Source organism: Populus alba, chromosome 1, assembly GCF_005239225.2.
Source record: "Populus alba chromosome 1, ASM523922v2, whole genome shotgun sequence".
Taxonomy (NCBI): Eukaryota; Viridiplantae; Streptophyta; class Magnoliopsida; order Malpighiales; family Salicaceae; genus Populus; species Populus alba.
The window spans coordinates 16,239,511-16,257,704 of NC_133284.1; the positions used below are offsets into that span (position 1 = coordinate 16,239,511).

At 30.0% G+C, this 18,194-nt stretch overlaps 2 protein-coding genes across 3 annotated transcripts; one reads left to right on the forward strand and one right to left on the reverse strand.

Annotated features, from left to right (window-relative positions):
- Window positions 1-4,041: 4,041 nt before the first annotated feature.
- LOC118034919 (uncharacterized) lies at window positions 4,042-6,542 on the forward strand. 2 transcript variants are annotated; one of them, XM_073411266.1, is made up of 5 exons: window positions 4,042-4,303; window positions 4,467-4,614; window positions 5,162-5,232; window positions 5,354-5,557; window positions 6,205-6,542. In XM_073411266.1, the coding sequence occupies exons 1-5, from the start codon at window positions 4,097-4,099 to the stop codon at window positions 6,277-6,279; spliced, it is 705 nt and encodes a 234-aa protein (XP_073267367.1). In that variant the 5' UTR covers window positions 4,042-4,096; the 3' UTR covers window positions 6,280-6,542. The 2 variants fall into 2 exon arrangements, with proteins under 2 accessions (XP_073267367.1, XP_034896253.1); XM_035040362.2 differs by lacking the exon at window positions 6,205-6,542 and adding an exon at window positions 5,781-6,201.
- Window positions 6,543-11,267: 4,725 nt separating this feature from the next.
- LOC118034918 (uncharacterized) lies at window positions 11,268-17,677 on the reverse strand. The gene is made up of 9 exons (XM_035040361.2): window positions 17,438-17,677; window positions 16,369-16,557; window positions 15,543-15,604; window positions 14,099-14,158; window positions 13,688-13,933; window positions 13,556-13,618; window positions 12,586-12,654; window positions 11,801-11,846; window positions 11,268-11,662 (listed from the first exon to the last, which is right to left on the reverse strand). Exons 1-9 carry the CDS (start codon window positions 17,445-17,447, stop codon window positions 11,592-11,594), a joined length of 816 nt encoding a protein of 271 aa, XP_034896252.1. The 5' UTR covers window positions 17,448-17,677; the 3' UTR covers window positions 11,268-11,591.
- Between the last annotated feature and the right edge of the window lie 517 nt (window positions 17,678-18,194).

Sequence of the window (18,194 nt, forward strand, 5' to 3'; positions counted from 1 at the left end):
ATTGTAATTATTAAAATTAAAAGAAAAAAACTACTCGGCGGTTGATGCCATAATATTTATTTTTTAGTTTTATTTATTGTTTCAAATGAGAGAGTATTCTACAATTTGTTGGGGAACGTGGTATGTTAAATTTTGAAATTTTTTTATGTAAAATAATTTTTTAATTTTTTTAATATATAAATATCAAAAATTATTTTTAAAATATATAAAAAATTATTTTTAATATATTTTTTTATCATAATTTTAAATATATTTTTAATTTTTATTAATAACTTTCTTTTATTAATTTCTCTTATTAACTCATAATTTTCATGTCATTGATTTTTTTACTAGATTGACACTTATATAGAGGTATTTATAAAAAGAAAATGAGGTATGTTGTTTAAGATGTTTGAGAATGTGGTAATAATTTAAAAAAAAAATTATTTTTAATAATAATATATTAAAATGATTTTAAAAAACTAAAAATAATAATTTTAAATAAAAAATATTAAATTTTAAATTTTAACTTAAATATAGAATGAAATTCAACGTAAATCATTTCCTAAGTCACAAGAGAGAGGAATTGTGGCATCACTAGAATTTCATTACAAGGTTGTGACTAAAGTGATACGCCTTTCTAATATATGTTGTGATTTTATGTTATTCTATACAAGTTGAACGGGCGACAATGAATAAAATTGTATGATCACAACTTTCATCGTTTGGGCGACTTTATATGTACCAACTTTCAACTTTATATGTATAAACTATTTTTAAGATCCGATTCGGTTTAAGATCAGGATCACTAGGTTTTGATTGGATCATCAGAAAAATTGAGTTAATTTTTTTATAAAAAAAAATCAAAACGACATCATTTTAGTAAAAAAAAAAAATAAACGTCAACGAGTTTGCAACCGGGTCGTCGGGTCAACTCCTTGGTCAGTCAGGTCATACAGGATTTTTCCTTTCCCTGTTTTTTTTCAACCCTACTTGATTCCAGCTCCTGGTCCTGGGTCAACGCGTCAGGTCAGGCCGAGTTTCAAAATTATAATCAATATATTGGATTATTTTTTTATTTTTTAAAATTATTTTTTATATCAATGTATCAAAATAATTTAAAAATACAAAAAAAAAAACAATTAAAAAAATTAATTTTTTTAAAAAATACTTTGTAAAACGTAAAAATAATAATGAAATTCAATGGGGGAATAGAATATGTGTTGATTTGTAATTCGACTCCCACATCTCCATTTACAAAGAACATGCGTTCACCATAATTTCAATGGCACCCTTCTCACAGGCATCTATTTTCCATCTTCTGCTGCTTTACTCGTAGTGTGTTTCGCAGTATGGTAGCAGTTGCTTTTCAAATAGCTTTTTATGCTGAAATACATGCCAATGATTTTTTTTATTTTTAAAAAATTATTTTTAACATTAACACATCAAAACGATCCAAAAAGTATAAACCAAACTCAATTTTAACAAAAAAAAAAATTCAAAATTTCAGCAAATACAGGTTCAAACTCACTACCAACAGTCAATCCTGCTCAATGCTCCTCAACCTTGTGCCAGACAACTTGGACCGAATAGTGAAGAAAAGCTTGGACTTGTGTTCTGGGAATTCCCAGCATTCTTAGATCCACAAGCTCCCATTAATCATCAAACGACAAAAATAATTTCTTATTGCATTAAACGCCAAATACACATGGAGCCTCCTCATATTCATCAACGGTCTGTATCAATAAGTGGTTGAATATCGAATGATGTAGATGGGAATTGCGTTTTAAACTGTTTTTTATTTAAAAAAAATATTTTTTTATTATTCTAATTATTTTAATTTATGAATATAAAAAAAAAAATTTTAATATATTTTTAAATAAAATATTTTAAAAACCAATAGTTACTTCCTAACACCCTGTGTCTTAAATTAGGGTATTTGAGAGTGTACTAGTGGTTGCTTTTCAAAGTATTTTTTATTTTAAAACACATTAAAATAATATTTTTTTATTTTTTAAAAATTATTTTTAATATCAACATATTAAAATAATAAAACATAAAAATTATATTAATTTAAAATAAAAAAAAATAAATATTTTTAAAAATACTTTTTAATCCCATGCCAAACACTTCTCGAGCACCCCATTAACTTTCAAACTTGTGATATAGTTATTAGACCGAATAAAAAAAACTCAATCTCAAACAAATTAAATGTTGAAAGATATATATATATATATATATATATATATATATATAATCAATTACATAAAAGGATAAAAAATAGCAAGTAAAAGAATAAGGATAAAAATAAAAAATAATTAGAGGGCACTTATAATTTTTTTATTGGATAATGAAATTGAAAAGAAAATAACTTTAACAAAATGATAAATATGCTTAATTTGACAAAAAACAAATAAAAATAACAATTGTGTATTTTAATTATCAGGAGAGAGAAAAAAAAAACACAAACAATCCATAGCCGATAACAATCCAATTATTATTTATCTACACAAGCCACACCATATAGAAAAGAGCACGGCTACGCATCTAGTGAGATGGTAAATGACTAGATTTGACTATCAGAAAGCGTCACATGCACCTCCATAATAGTCCATAATAGTGAGGGGGCCACCTTTTATTAGGGAACAAAAAAAATACCAAAGAAATGTCCTGTGAAAAGATAAGAAATTGAAAGTAAAACTACCATTACAATTCACAATAAAAAATCAATAGTATTTTTCATTAACAATTTAACTTTTTATAATTAGTTGGTAAAACATCATGCATGCTCTCAAACAAGATAAGTTTATCACAATCTAAGCTGATTGGACAACCCAACACTAAGTAGACAGCTTTTAAGAGTAACGAGATGCATGCCCGCGCGTTGTCGCAAGCTTATAAAAAAATATTTGATAGTGTTATAATTATGAACCAATGCTAGATAAGTAATAGAAACTAAAGATATAATGGAGCCAAAATTTCATGACGGAAAAAAAAATTGTGTTAGTGATAAAAAAACTTAGAGACTGAACCAAATGATTTTGTAGTAATCCACAATGTTTTGGGAGGAAAGATATAGTGCTTTCGCCACATGATTTAACTTTTCTATTAATAAAAAGCAAAAAAATTATAAAGCTAAATTCTCTATCAATTTAATATTAAAAAAAAAACCAAGAAAGATAATTTTGAAAGGAAAAAAACTCACGAAGAAAAATGTTATAGCAATTGACAATGTTTTGTGAGGAAAACTACATTACTTTCCTCAATAAACTAAAATAAAAAACCATTTAGAGAAATACTGTAACAATCCATAATGTTGTGTGAGAAAAACTACAACGCTTTTCCCATATGATTTAATTTTATTGTAATTATAATTTTTAACCAACTTAATATTAAAAAAATATAAAATTGACAAAGATAATTTTGGAAAAAAAAATCATATGGAAAAACACTACAATAATTTATGGTGTTTTAAAGAAAAAACAATTACAAAGTTAAATTTTTAATCAGCTCAATATTAAAAAAATCAAATCAACAAAGACAATTTAAAAAAAAATAACAAAAAAAAAACACCAAAAAAAGGGGGGAAATCATGTTAGAAACACCATAAACATTAATTTTTTATGTTTTTAATTATTTTAATTTATGAATATAAAAAATAAAAAAAAATTAATAATTTTAATATATTTTTAAATAAAAAATATTTTAAAAACCAACAATTACTTAATACCCCATGTCTCAATTTAGGGTGTTTAAAAGTGATAATGGTTGTTTTTATTTTAAAATAATATATATTTTTTATTTTTTTAAAAAATATTTTTTATATCATTTAAAATAATAAAAATATAAAATTATATTAATTTAAATTTAAAAAAATTAAATATTTTTAAAATATTTTTTAATCAAGTGGCAAACACTTCTCGAGCACCCCATGACTAAACTTAACTAGTGACGTTAACCCGTAGGGGAAATTGAAACTACAATGAAGCTTGGACCAACTAATTTAAAGCCCAGTGAAGCCCACTCGTGCAGGCTTCTCTAAGTCCAAACATAAACCCCGAACAAAGAAAATGAAAAATGCAGGGTTTTCGCACCAGGAGACTTGCTTTCGGCTGAGATGGGAGGTCCAGCTAGCAGCAGCAGCGAAGAAGAAGAAGATGCAAATTGGAAAGCAGCTATCGAATCAATAGCTGCAACTACCACTTTTGCTAACAAGGTTCTTAGCAGTACTTCTAATGGCTCAACGTCCCGTTCAGCACCCACTGCAGAAGCTTATGCAGAGAACACCCAGGATTCTCGAAAGCTCAAGCACTACCAAATTAAGGCAACGCTCTCAGTTTTTTTTTTTTTTTTTTATATGGTTTATTTGCCCCATTGTTTGCAGTTAAAAAATAAATAAGACAACTATTTTATTTTGGGTTTCTTGCTTCTTGCTTTTCCTTTTCTTTTCTTTTTTAATTTAAATGAGCAATAGACCTTAATGGCAGGCGCAAAAGTGTTTGGATATCATCTTGGAAAGGAATCTAGAGATGGTTAGGGACCCCATTCCTGTCTCAGATAATGATCTAGATGCAAACGATGTTGGGGTAAGGTTGTTTAAGCATTCTCCTGCTGGAATTGTATTTGACCATTTAGGTGAGTTCTTCTCTTCGTATGTCGTGACTCTTTTTTTCTAGCGATTAGAATTTGGGTGCTTGTTTGATGGAGAAAAATGATGGTGGTCCCTTTTATGTATAATTATGTATCATTTAACCTATAGCTTTGGTGATGTCAGCCAGATAGGTCTGTGATTGTTTCCTAATTTATTGAGGTAATTTATGCTGAAAATAGATGGTAGTTTATGTTTAATAAATCACTGGTTCTTAGTAGTCAGAGCTTGGCTTAGATAATTAGCAAAGTAGCATTGTAGTTGTGCCACAAAACTGTTTTTTCTATGCAAATTTACATGGACTCATGGGGGTAATGCCTTCTTTATGGAAGTGAATCTAAATTTGGTGGCAGCCATCATAATTGAATATTTTTTCCAAGAGCTGCTAAACTAGTAGGAGTTTAGCCTGCCATTATTGAATTTTTTTGAATGATAGGAGAGATAGCATTCTCCATCAGTTCACTTTGTAATGCTTTCTGTATGTGCTCTTACCACACTGTGCATGAGGACTGAAGGCTGTGTGAATGTCACCAGATGAAATTCAAGGGCCAAGAAAGAGACCACGAATCCTACCGGGACACGGAATTGATGAAAAATCAAAGAAGGTTTGTTTCTTTCACAATATGCTCTTCCATTGATGATTCCTTGATGTACTACTCTCTTTTAGCAATTCTCACCGATGCTAAGATATCCAGATTGCTCTAACAAATATATAGCGTCCTACAGTTTAGGCATCAAATCCAGTCCATTGCTGTTGATGGGGCAGACATAATTTCTGAAGCAAGGGATGCAGAGCAAAAATCATTAGCTCAATTAGAAGCTAAAGAAGCAAAGGCAAAAGCCAAAGCCAAAAAGGAGGAAGAAAGAGTTGTAGAATTGAAACGGATCAGGGGGGAGAGATGGCTACCTTCTATTGCCAGGGAAATGCAGGTAATGTTTCAAAGGTTGAAATATTCAGTTTCTCGCTACTGATTTGAGTTCTTTCATAGTTTTTCTTCTTCTTTTTTTCCCTGTTGGACATTCTTTTCACATTGATTGATTTCATGTTTCCTACTATTTCTATTCACATGACAGAAAAGATTCGTAATCTTTATATTCTTGATAGTTAATTTGATCAAGTTAACCAATTTGCTGTCCGGATCTCTTTTTGCAGTTAAATAAAACTTCTAGACAAGTAATCTAGACATATTCAAATGACGATTGAGGTGCTGTGTTCTGCCTTGTTTCTTGAACATTGCAAAGGAGTATTTGTGGCAATTTCTACTAGCAGCCCGCAGCCCCTTCTATGGACTGTGACTCCATCACGTATGGGCAATTGTTGAGTGTCATACTTTATGCTGGTTATTGGTCCATCAGCATGTAATGTTTGTTTGATGTGTTTTTGAGTCTTGTCTTAGGATTGCACTGTATTGCCTGCGCTTCATGCTTGTGATTTGTATTAATGCCATCCATACTTGTAGGAAGAGATTTTGATGCCAATGCAATGTGTTCATCGGACTTCTCTAATTCTGTGTAAGGAAATAACAATGAAACATAACTCAACCAAAAATGTAATCTTTCAGGGTTTTCCTTTTCAGGTTCCAAGCAAAAAGATGAAAACCATAATCAAGGTTTGGGCAATCAATGAACCGGGAGTCATCAACATGAACTAATGCGAATAACTATAGTCTAATATCTCAAATAAACCGAACAATTCGACTTTTGGTAATTGAAGTCCCCTGTTTGAGATGATAAAATGTCCTGCCATGCTAGGGGTGCCGGAGCCGTTCGGGTTTCTGTGAGAACAAGAGCACTTTGAAATGTCACTTGTTTGTATAGAGTGACTCTTGTCTGGTTATTTAGAGAAGAAGAGGTTTTCAAAACCCGAAGCTCATATAACTGTTTCATCAATTATTTAGCTAGTCCAGTTTATCGAGTTTTAATTTCTACAAATAGAGATGCAATGTTTTAAAATGGAGTTTAGAATCATTACTAGGTGTGTGCCCTTGCTGCAGGTTTGGATTATTTTTTTGTTGTCAAACATAATGTTTAGATGTCACAAGCATGGTTTTTTTTTAAAAAAGAAAAACTATATGACTTGAATTATAGCACTGACGAGATAAATCAGCTCTTTTATTTTAATTAGATGATAAAAAAATATAAAACAATAGTAAAAAGGATGAAAATTTAAAAATAAAATGATTATGATAACCTGAAAAATAAACCTTTCGAGAGGAAAAACAATATAGTTTAATTTATAGTCAATTAAACATAAAAAAATAAAATTAAGTAAAAAAAAATAGTTTAAGTCAACTTGAGTTAGCATGATAGACATGTAAGGATTGAGTCTTAATTTGCTAAACTTACATCCCAAGTCATGAAATCAAGATAACCTGATAGGAAAAAAAAATGAAGAAAACTACAAAGCTAATTATTTTAAATAATAATTAATGTTAAATGATGAAATCAAAAAAGAAAATGAACAAAAAAAAAAGAGAGGTCAAACCTAAACAAATATGAGGGCACCTATAATTTTTTTATTGGATTATGAAATTGAAAAGAAAATAACTTTAACAAATGGACAAATATGTCTTATTTAACAAACAACAAATAAAGAGGACAATTGTGCATTTTCATTGTCAGGAGAGAGAGAAAACACAAACAATTAATAGCCAACGACAATCCAACTATTATTTATCTACACGAGCCACACCACATAGAAGAGAGCATGACTGCGAATCTAGTGAGACAGTAAATGACTAGATTTGACTATCAGAAAGTGTCACACGCATTTCCATAATAGTGAGGGAGCCACCTTTTATTAGGGAACAAAAAAAATACCAAAGAAATGTCCTGTGAAAAGATAAGAAATTGAAAGTATAACTACCATTATAATTCACAATAAAAAATCAAAAGTAATTTTCATACACAATTTAACATTTTATAATTAGTCGGTAAAACATCATGCATGCTCTCGAACAAGACAAGTTTATCACCATCTAAGTTGATTGGACAACCCAGCACCAAGTAGACAGCTTTTAAGAGTAACGAGATGCATGCTCGCGCGCTGCCATAGGCTTATAAAACAAATATATTTGATAGTGTTATAATTGTGAACCAACGCTAGATAAGTAATAGAAACTAAATGTATGATGGAGCCAATATTTCATGATGAAATAAAAAAGTTGTGTTGGTGATAAAAAAAAACTTAGAGATTGAACAAAATGATTTGTAGTAATCCACAATATTTTGGGAGGAAAGATACAGTGTTTTCACCACATGATTTAGCTTTTTTGTTAATAAAAAGCAAAAAAAATTACAAAGCTAAATTCTCTACCAACTTAATATTAAAAAAAAACCAACAAAGATAATTTTGGAAGGAAAAAAGCCCATGAGGAAAAATGTTGTAGTAATTGACAATGTTAACTACATTGCTTTCCCCAATAAACTAAAATAAAAAACCATTTAGAGAAATATTGTAGCAATCCATAGTGTTATGTGAGAAAAACTACAACGCTTTCCTCATATGATTTAATTTTTTTGTAATTATAATTTTCAACCAACTTAATATTTTAAAAAAAAATCGACAAAGATAATTTTAAAAAAATCATAAAAAAAATCATATGGAAAAACACTGCAACAATTCATGTTGTTTTAAAGAAAAACATTACAATGTTAAATTCTTAATTCAGCTCAATATTAAAAAAAATCAAATCGACAAAGATAATTTTAAAAAAAATAACAAAAAAAAACACCAAAAAAAGGGGGGAAATCATGTTAGAAAAACTGTAACAATTCACAATGTTTTTGTAATGAAAGCTATAGTGCTTCCCCACATGATTTAACCTTATTTTTAATGATTTGTAATTGTAATTATCAACAATATTTTATGAGGAAAGCTACAGTTCTTTCCCCACAAGATTAGGATTTATTACAAAGTTAAATTCTAATCAACTCAATATTAAAAAAAATCGATAAAGATAATTTTAGAAAAAAATATTATAAAAAAAAAAACAAAAGAAACTGGAAAAAACCCATGTAAGGAAAAATTGTATCAATCTATAGTGTTTTGTGAGGAAAAACTTGTATTTACTTGTAATTGCAATTCTTAACCAACTTAATATTTAAAAAAATAAAATTGACAAATACAATTTTAGAAAAAAACATAACAAAAAAAAAAAAAACCATGTGGGAAAAAACATAGTAGCAAGCCACAGTAATTTGTGAGGAAAGTTATAGTGCTTTCCTCACATATTATAACTGTAATTTTTAATTAGTTTAATATTAAAAAATAAAATAAAAAAGATAATTTCATAGAAAATCATAAAAAAACAAAAACAAAAAAACACCATGTGGAGAAACACTATAGCAATCAGCAATGTTTTAAAGAAAAATAATTACAAAAAAAATTCTCAATCATCTCAATATAAAAACAATCAACAAATATAATTTTGAAAAAAAAAAAACTATATGGAAAAACACCGTAGCAATTCACAGTATTTTAAATAAAAAAAATTACAAAGAAAAATTTTTTAACTAGCTCAATATTTATAAAATAAAATCAACAAAGATAATTTTGGAAAAAAAAAAATAAAAAATAAATGGAAAAAAAAAGGAAAAAGAGGAAAGTTCGAGAAAAAAAAAAGGAAAGTAATTTTGGAAAAAAAAAAGGAAAAAAAGGGAAAGTTGAAAAAAAAATGAAAAAGTGCAAAAAAAAAAAAAAAAAAAAAAAAAAAAGAAAGAGGAATGCACTATTGATTATTGTTGTAATCCACAATGCATTTGGGTACAGGAAAATATGATTTCAAAAAAATAAAATCGATAAATATAATTTTGAAAATAAAAAAAGTAAAATAGAAAAACACGTAGCAATCTATAATATTTTAAAGAAAAAAATTACAAAAAAAAATCTTTAACCAGCTCAATATTTAAAAAGTAAAATCAATAAAAATAATTTTGAAAGAAAAAAGAAAAAATAAATGAAAAAAAAGGAAAAAAAGGACAGTTGGGAAGAAAAAAAAATGATAAGTAATTTTGAAAAAAAGAAAAAAAAGAAAAGTTGAAAAAAAATATGCTAAAATAAAAAAAGAGAGAAAAATACATTGTAAATTACTGTTATAATCCACGATGTATTTGAGTGTTAAAAAATAGTAATTTCTCTATATTATTTAGTGTTATTTATAATAATTAGCAGTCTCGAAATTACAAAACCCTTAAAAAAATGCTGAGCTACACAAATTTTCACTTAATGCAAAGCCTAACATACAGACAAGAAAAATCTACTTATCTGGGTTGCAAAAATTTCTCTATAAGATATGATATACTTAAAATACTTTATGCTGGCATATGCTACACACATGTTCCACAAAAGTGTTTCCACTCTCACAATAAGTAGAAAACAACATGCAGTTGCTATCTTGATTTTACTATTAAAATCATCTATTTTATTAGCATATAAATAAGGGATTATTGTCCAATCATTCCACCGAGTGTCATGGTTTTGGCACCATAATGTGATATACATCACTTATAATAATAATAAAAACAATAAAAACAATAATAATGATATATTATTACTATTATTATCATCGTTTTTATTATTATTACTAATATTATAATCATTATAATCATTACCATTATTATTATTACCATGAAAAACTATTACTACTACTACTATTATCATCGTTATCATTAGCACTATTATTAATATTATTATTTATTATTATTATAATAATAATAATTACTAGTATCATTATATTGTTTTTATTACTATTATTATCATTAATATAACAACAACAACAACAACAACAACAGTTCAACACTACCAATACAACGAGTATTAATATTACCATCATTATTATCCTTACTATTATTATTATTAACACAATTATTATAAATCTTACTATCATTACCATAATTATTAATATTATCACTACTATTACTATCACCAATATTAAAATTGTTACTACTACTACTACTATTATTATTACTGTTATTTATTGAAACAAATAAAACCATTAACTTGATTTAATGGATAAAAAATAAAAAACATAAAAACTTTGATAAAAAAACCAAGCAAGAAATTAAAAAATAAATAAAGAACTAAATTGAAAATATTATATATGAAAAATTAGAATTGAATAATTAAATTGAAAAAAAAAAAATTTAACAAAAATAAACACAAATAAAAAAATCAAACTAAAAATACTGAATCTGAAATAACTTTGAAAATAAAGACCATGGCTCCTGTAGGAGATAGAAATCTAGAGGAAAAAATTGAAAAGCTCGCCAGAATAAACCATTCAATGTGCTTACACTTGTCATCTAAGAAAAAAGAGAACACGATGAAAAATCAAATGAGACGATGGCAGCATATTTTCCTTCACCGGGAGGCACCGCACGTGCTGCCTCCCAAGAATTGTAGCTTTTTCAAATAAAATATTACCCTTGTTCAAACTGAACTTAAAAGAAAAAAAAAAAAATAAAAAAAAAGGGTTTTGCCTTCCGTTTTTTGTCATAATACCTGAGCTTGCGATCGAACTAAATCTAAGCTTATGTGATAGCAAACAGCTACGAAGCAATTTCATCCAGTCAAGACCTGAAAGATGAGAATCCCACCATGCCGAAATGCGACAAAGCAATTTACATCAAAGAAAAATGATACGATCCATCAGAAAAACTTTAAAGCTATCCATAAACCGGCAGTTGTTGTTAGAGGGTATTTTGACATCGAAGGAAAAACTTAAAGACTACCTTTGTCCAAGAGAAACCCCCACTTTTTTATACAACCAAAGAGTCCAAAAGGCTGACATTTTGTCATTAGTTCCACAGAGCCCTGTGTTCAATTGCTTCTCTCGAGCAATGTCAAAATTTCAATAATGTGTAATGAACCGCTGAGGATGATTTGGCACAAAATGTATTGTTTACATGCAATTACCACTCAAATAATGTAGGGAAGGCGGTGAACAAAGATGAACCAACTCATCTACTGAAGCTTCTTTATCCCAGGAAATGATGGGAGAATTGCAATCAATGCATCACCATATCCAACAGGTTCTGTCAAGTTAAGCAGATTGAATGAGTACAGCCTTTTTTTTTTCTTTTTCTGTTTATATGCGAGTATAAAATACAAATGATGAAAGAAACTTGACAAAAACTCCGGTGTTGAAAAACATTTATGAAAGGAGAACTTACCACCATCCTCTCGCAGTATTCTGATTACTTCCCCAGATATATCAGTCTGCAAAAAAAAGAGAACAAAATAAAGTACAATGAGGAAAAAAAACAGCCTGGTCAGGTGAGCTACCTGGAAACAGTCATGGCTTAGGTTCCCTACAGAACTCGCCAGAGGTCAAAAGTCACTTGAATTGAGGTTCAATCTCAAGCAATGTGACCTGGTCACAGTTCACAAGAACTGGCCAGGTTATTTTGTGAACTGGCAATCATCACTGAGAATAATATATAGTATACAATCTAAAGCACCAAACTGAGTTTAAAAGTTTGGAGGGTGAGCCCACTGCCACTTTTATTGATATATTGTCAATACTTGCATTATATAGCAACTCTGTAGCACTTGAGATGAATTTAGTATGTTCTATTTGAAAAATATATACATTTAATTATATGATTGGTCATATTTCCACAATGCAAAAAGAAATGTATTTAAGATGAACACAATTTTTTACATAAAAAAATGAGGAGATTCAAAGCCTCCTGGAACTTTGGCATTATAATTTAGATTACAGTGCCTGTCCAAAATTAAAAAAGCATAATAACTTTCATATTCTGTTCTTTTTCTCGACAATTTAATTGAGTATTTTCAAATTAAAATCGATAAGAAAGATTGATACTGATGCAAGTAGTATAAAAATTAACATAGCAAGAAAAATAAGCAATGGGAAGCAGGGGATGCGCCCTTTGCCTTTCATATTCAGCCTGCACTAGCAAATGAAATATTCAAATCTATTTAAGAACCAAACCTCAATTGGGAGTTCACCACCAAGCTGTTCGATGAAGCATAGCACTTGACCCTCCTTTACTATTTGCTTCTGTTTCAGCAGAGGAAAATTATTAGCATTCATTGCACACTGCAAGTAGAAAGGTTATAGAAAAGGAATGGGCGGTGTAGAGTTGACTTTGAAAGCACACCAACAGAAAGATACTGACCCATAACCAAGGCAAGAGATTTTAAACCCTAAAACAGAAAAGTGTTTTACGTTTTCCAGAGAGTTACTGTTGCATGTAGTTAAACTCTTGCTGTTAAAAAAAAAAGAGAGAAAAAAAAAAGAAACTGTGTCTCTAATATTCAGTTGCTGACAAGGAGATAAGGAAACGACATGAGAAGTATAATAAAAAAAGAAAACCCTGACATTCAGAATTAAAACAAAGGGTAATGTTGAAAAATTTTGATTAGCGCAAATAACACTTTTAGTATGAGTTGTTTTTCTTTTTCCTTTTTTTTTCCTGAAACTTTGCAAAGGCACAAAAAGAGTTAATGACCCATACAATTCTAAAACCTGTATATCTAATGTGAGTAACGAAAACCAAATTTGAAATGAAGCTAGTTTATTTCTGCTCAAATTTCAATCCTATGTTCATCAACTCCAAAGAAACAAGACAATTAAACTTTTAATGTTAAAGGATTACCAGTCATTTCTAGGAACAATTTACAAGAGAACTAAAATCAATAAATAATGAGTAATTTATTCAATGCCTGTTTAAAAAATCAAATCTATCTGTTTCCATGTTTTAGCCCAAGGATAATTACATTGCAAGCAGATAATATGCTTATTCTAAATGCTATGAAAAAACAGATAGAAAAAAGGGAATTTTCTTTATGATTCTAAGCCAACCATGTACACAGATATAAATGCAGTCAGCCATTTGACTGTTCTCTATCCTAAATTGTACATAATACAGTATTTACAACAAGACCTCATGAACCGGTACCTCTTTACACGATGGGGGTGCACGCTTTCCCTTTATGGTTCGAGATCTCCGGAAAAACCCCACCTGCACCATTTATGACTTAAGTTCCTTTGCTTAAAGAAAGTTTTGAAGCATTAAAATTTAGGTTCTCACCCTTGGAGACTCCAGTATCATTATGCCTTCATCAGCAGCTCTATCAAGAAATGATATAATCCCCCCTGAAGAAGGCTCTTGTTTGGAGATAGCTAAAGATGTAGAAACGGACCCATTGAGATCAGATGCATCAGTATTTGTTTTCACAGTGACAGCAAGAGAAGCGGGAGGAGCAGGCAGGGGTTGATATGTATCTTTATTTTTTTCAGTTAAATCCCTCCTCACATATAGCCGAAACCCACCAAGCTAACAATCAGTGGGGAAAGAGGAAAAAGAGGTGAAAGGAACACCGTCAGTTTTTAAAATAGTTATGAAGTCTTTATCCTCTTAAGCTAGAGAATAAGGCAAAAGAAATCCAAATTACTGTCAAGTGTTGAAAAATGGATATAGAACAGTTCATAATTTACTTACTTTCAATTCTAACTCTGCTACCGAGGTTGTATTGCATATTTCAGTGACCAGAGATTCGATCTGCAGATGAAATTTAACAGATATGTGTTTCAAATGAAAAAGAAACTTCCAACTTGGCATATTGATCCTCAGCTCAGATGCCTTGGGCATATTGACCCACATCCCAGACACTTCCTCAAACACTCCAAGCAAATAAACACATTGTCTAAATCCAGTCTATCATCAGACAAAATAGGAAGCGCCATCTGCAAATTGCAGATCAGACACCAAAATACCCTCCAAAGCCATTAGCAAACCTTTTATCAAACCCCACTCCACCGCTCTATAGATTATCCAACTATGAAAATTTACCACCGAGTCAATCAAAAAGAAACAAAGAATCATCTTGAAAGACACCTTCAGAACCATAAAATCAAGTAACCTTCTTTCAAACAAAAGCTTAGGTCCGGTTGTGGTATGTGTATTTAAAATTCAAATGGTCATGAAGAAAGCTGACAAGAAGTTAATGCATTAACATACAGCTGACAAAACTGATGAAATAAAACCAGTAAGAAAAAGTCATTAATCCTGACAAAGCAATGTCTTCACCACTTAAACTGAATTTGAAGAGACCAGCTTGCTTCTAACTTTGCCTTGTTTAACAAATTAAGAAGTTGAGACACAAATAAAGCAACTTTTGAATGGCTTGCTTGCCTGATCCACAGGCTTGATAGTAAACCACTAAAAATGGGGAAAAGGTATAAAAGAACTTGTTTGATTGCATAACACTAATCCACAATGCCTGAATTTCAACTTGACAGCATTAGGCAACATTAATTTTTTTTTCCTTCCATTCTTTGTATGAATAAACAGAAGTAAGATATTAGGTTGCAAATTGCAGCAATTATTTGGCGTGCATTTGATTATACAAAATCTCTTTGCGAAAGTTAAAATAACAATGAACCATCTATCTGGTGCATCCATGTGTGCTATTTATAAGCACTTGATAAAAAGGGGAAGAAAAAAAAACTTTGGAAAAGTCTACATGAAAAGAAAATTATATAAAACAACCTTATAAACTGACAAGGCAAGTGATGTATGGTGTTATCTTTTGCCATACAAGTATGATACGACATCATTACATTAAACAATGTATCTATCAGTAAGATTTTACAGTATACATTATTTTTATTTATTTATTGCAATTTTTGTGTTTTTCATCAATGCCATTTGAAGCACAAATTTGCTCTACCACATCCAATTCAAAAAGAACAGGAATGATTAACCATGCAAGCATAGGCTCAGAACAAACACGTTGAAAGAAATACAAACAATCTATTGTAGCTGAGTATGAGTGTATGACTTACAAACTTATGAATATCTGTTATAACAATAACTATTCAACTTAACAGGAGAAAAAGATACATTAGCTAGATTTCATGCAACACCAAGACAAGGAACTCACCTCAGATGAATTTGGAATAAGTTGGCTTGTCAAACCTGATGATTTGGTCTCTTTATTAGTCACTACAAAAAAAAAAACCAGGAATTTAATGAGCGGCTGAAAAATATAAAATTTTCAATCAATCATCAAATAAATAAAAGAGATTTCTAACTATTTTCAATTGTTATACTTTCAATTGCTCAAGAAATCAGGATTTCTATAGACTGGAAAGAGAAACTCAACAATACTAAAATAACATGCTCAAAAGGATGTACCAGGGCATTCCAAATTTTATTAAACTTACTCTAGGGAATAAAGGCAAGTTATATCATTTCTGAAGAATAAAATATATAATCCTAATGCTCTGGCTCGGAAGATCAAGTGTAGCTTGAAAATTGTTATGGAAGACATTTCACAAACCACTTTATAAATTATGGATGAAAACTGTTTTCTAAGAAATTGAGCAAACTTTGCACAAATACTGTGGAAAATTATGGATGACATGAAAAAAATTTGTTCTTGCATGTTCTTTTTCCTCCAAAAATTTTTTTTTTTTCTGATCGTTGTTTGTAAATAAAGCTGCATGATAATGTTAGGAAAAGGAGGGTCTGTCAGACAGTATTCCACAAGCCATCCATACCAGTTGGTGAAGTTCTTTTGAGTAACATAGGGTTTGAATTCAAAGACAGAAGAGAACAATTGGATATCAACCAACTTTTAGATTTAATTTAACTTTAAAATGAAAGGGGGGGGGGATTTTCAATGGAACTTTTATCACTAAAACTTGGGAGCCTATTAAACTAAACAAGAGTGTATCTTTGACAGGTATAGCAATAAAAACACTCACACTCAGTTTCCGAAGCTGAACCACGACACCTGAATGCTTCTCTTGATTTATGTGAGATTGCCACACCTGCATGTTGCAGTCGTCCCCTACCCTTCCACGCTATTAAACCACTTTGTTTCTGTAGATTAAAAACTGTTGCTCTACCAAAATCCAACTTTGAGAGCTTCATATTTGAAGCTCCTAAGCTACCTGTACGAATCAAAAGTGACAAAAGAAGGTCAAAATATTTTTCCAGCACACTTCAGAATAACATCAAAAGAACAAAATCATGTCACCATCGTAAGTATGAATTCTACGCTAGGCCCACAGTCATTTAATTCTTACCCATCCTTTAATGAGGCAACAAATTAGATAAAAATTTACTTTCATTCTTGTTTGACAAGATGGCACACAAACATATACGATCCATTGTAGAGTCATTATAAGAAGAAGAAAAATTGTTTACAGAAACAGATACAGCGCATTTTCCATGTTATTTATCCGTCCCTTGGGATACCAAGCCCGACGCTTTAAAGATGTTCAACAATGTGTTTCTCCCATTTGCGGCATGCTTGAAATTTGGCACTAGAAAGAGCGGGAGTGCACTTAAATCAATGCCAATTAAGTGATAAAGTAGAAATAACTCTATCTACAAGTTAAATCACCGTCTGCAATATGAAATAATCAAAATAACATTCATATGCACCAATATTTGTTAAAATGAAATTAATATTTCGAGTTGGATTCCTACACAAGAAAGATTCACACAAAGCATCAAACTTTTCGAGGTTTCGTTCTGATTTTATCATGAAAGAACTTGAAAAGAAGAAAAGGGTTCAAACTTGCATTAATCCCAACACCTCTCACAATAAAAATGGTATAGCCCATGAGAACATCAAAGTATAGAGGGATAACAACTCATAACAACAAGCATTGAATCCCTTTAAAACAAAAACCAAACCGCCCCATAACGAAAAGCAATCTCAGCAAAACACACATTACAATAACTTCAAACGTATTCATATTTAAAAAAGAAATAAATCATAATTTTCTATGTAAATATAGGAAGAGATGGGGAGGAGGGACTTACAAGAAGCCATTGAAAGATGAAAGGTTTGAAGAAAGGGGAGGAGGGTAAAGTAATGGTAGTGAATGAAGAGTCCAGAACTGAGCAAAACCCAGTTCCAATCTATTCTTAAATATTTTCGGAAAAGAAACACAGATTATGTGTGATGTATGATGCAGGCAGTCGTCTTCTGCTGCTGTGTCTCTTTGTGCGTGTGTAAGACAGGTTACTAGTCCTGCGGCTACTGAGCCACCAAAAAAAGGAGAGACTCGTCGTTTACGATCCGAAAATTTTATGACAGATGGAAATGAAACTGCGAGTGAACAAGACAGCTGTGAAATATTATTGGATGAACTGTGCCTCCATTTTTCTTTTTTCTTTCTTTCTTTTTTTCTCTTTTTGAAAAATCAGCCATATTTTTCACATTAATTATTATAAAAAGCTAAAATAATTCAGTGTTACACTTATTTTTAAATTATACAGTGAAACTACTGCATTGCTCTTGGTTGACAAAATCAGTTGATTTTAGTTTAGAAGTAGAGAAGTATTTTTCACTTGATAGCCATTACCAAAAAAATAAAAAGGTTAAATTGTATTTTTGTATTTTTATTGTGTAATGTAATTAATTTATTATCCTTGACATAAAAAAATAATAAACTTTTGTAAAAGGGCTTTTAAGTCTTTGAATTAATTTTAAAATAGTTCAATTATGTCATTATCTTGGAATTTAAAAAGTTTTGCCTTGATTTTAGGGATTCTTTGATCTTTTATATTTAGTTAT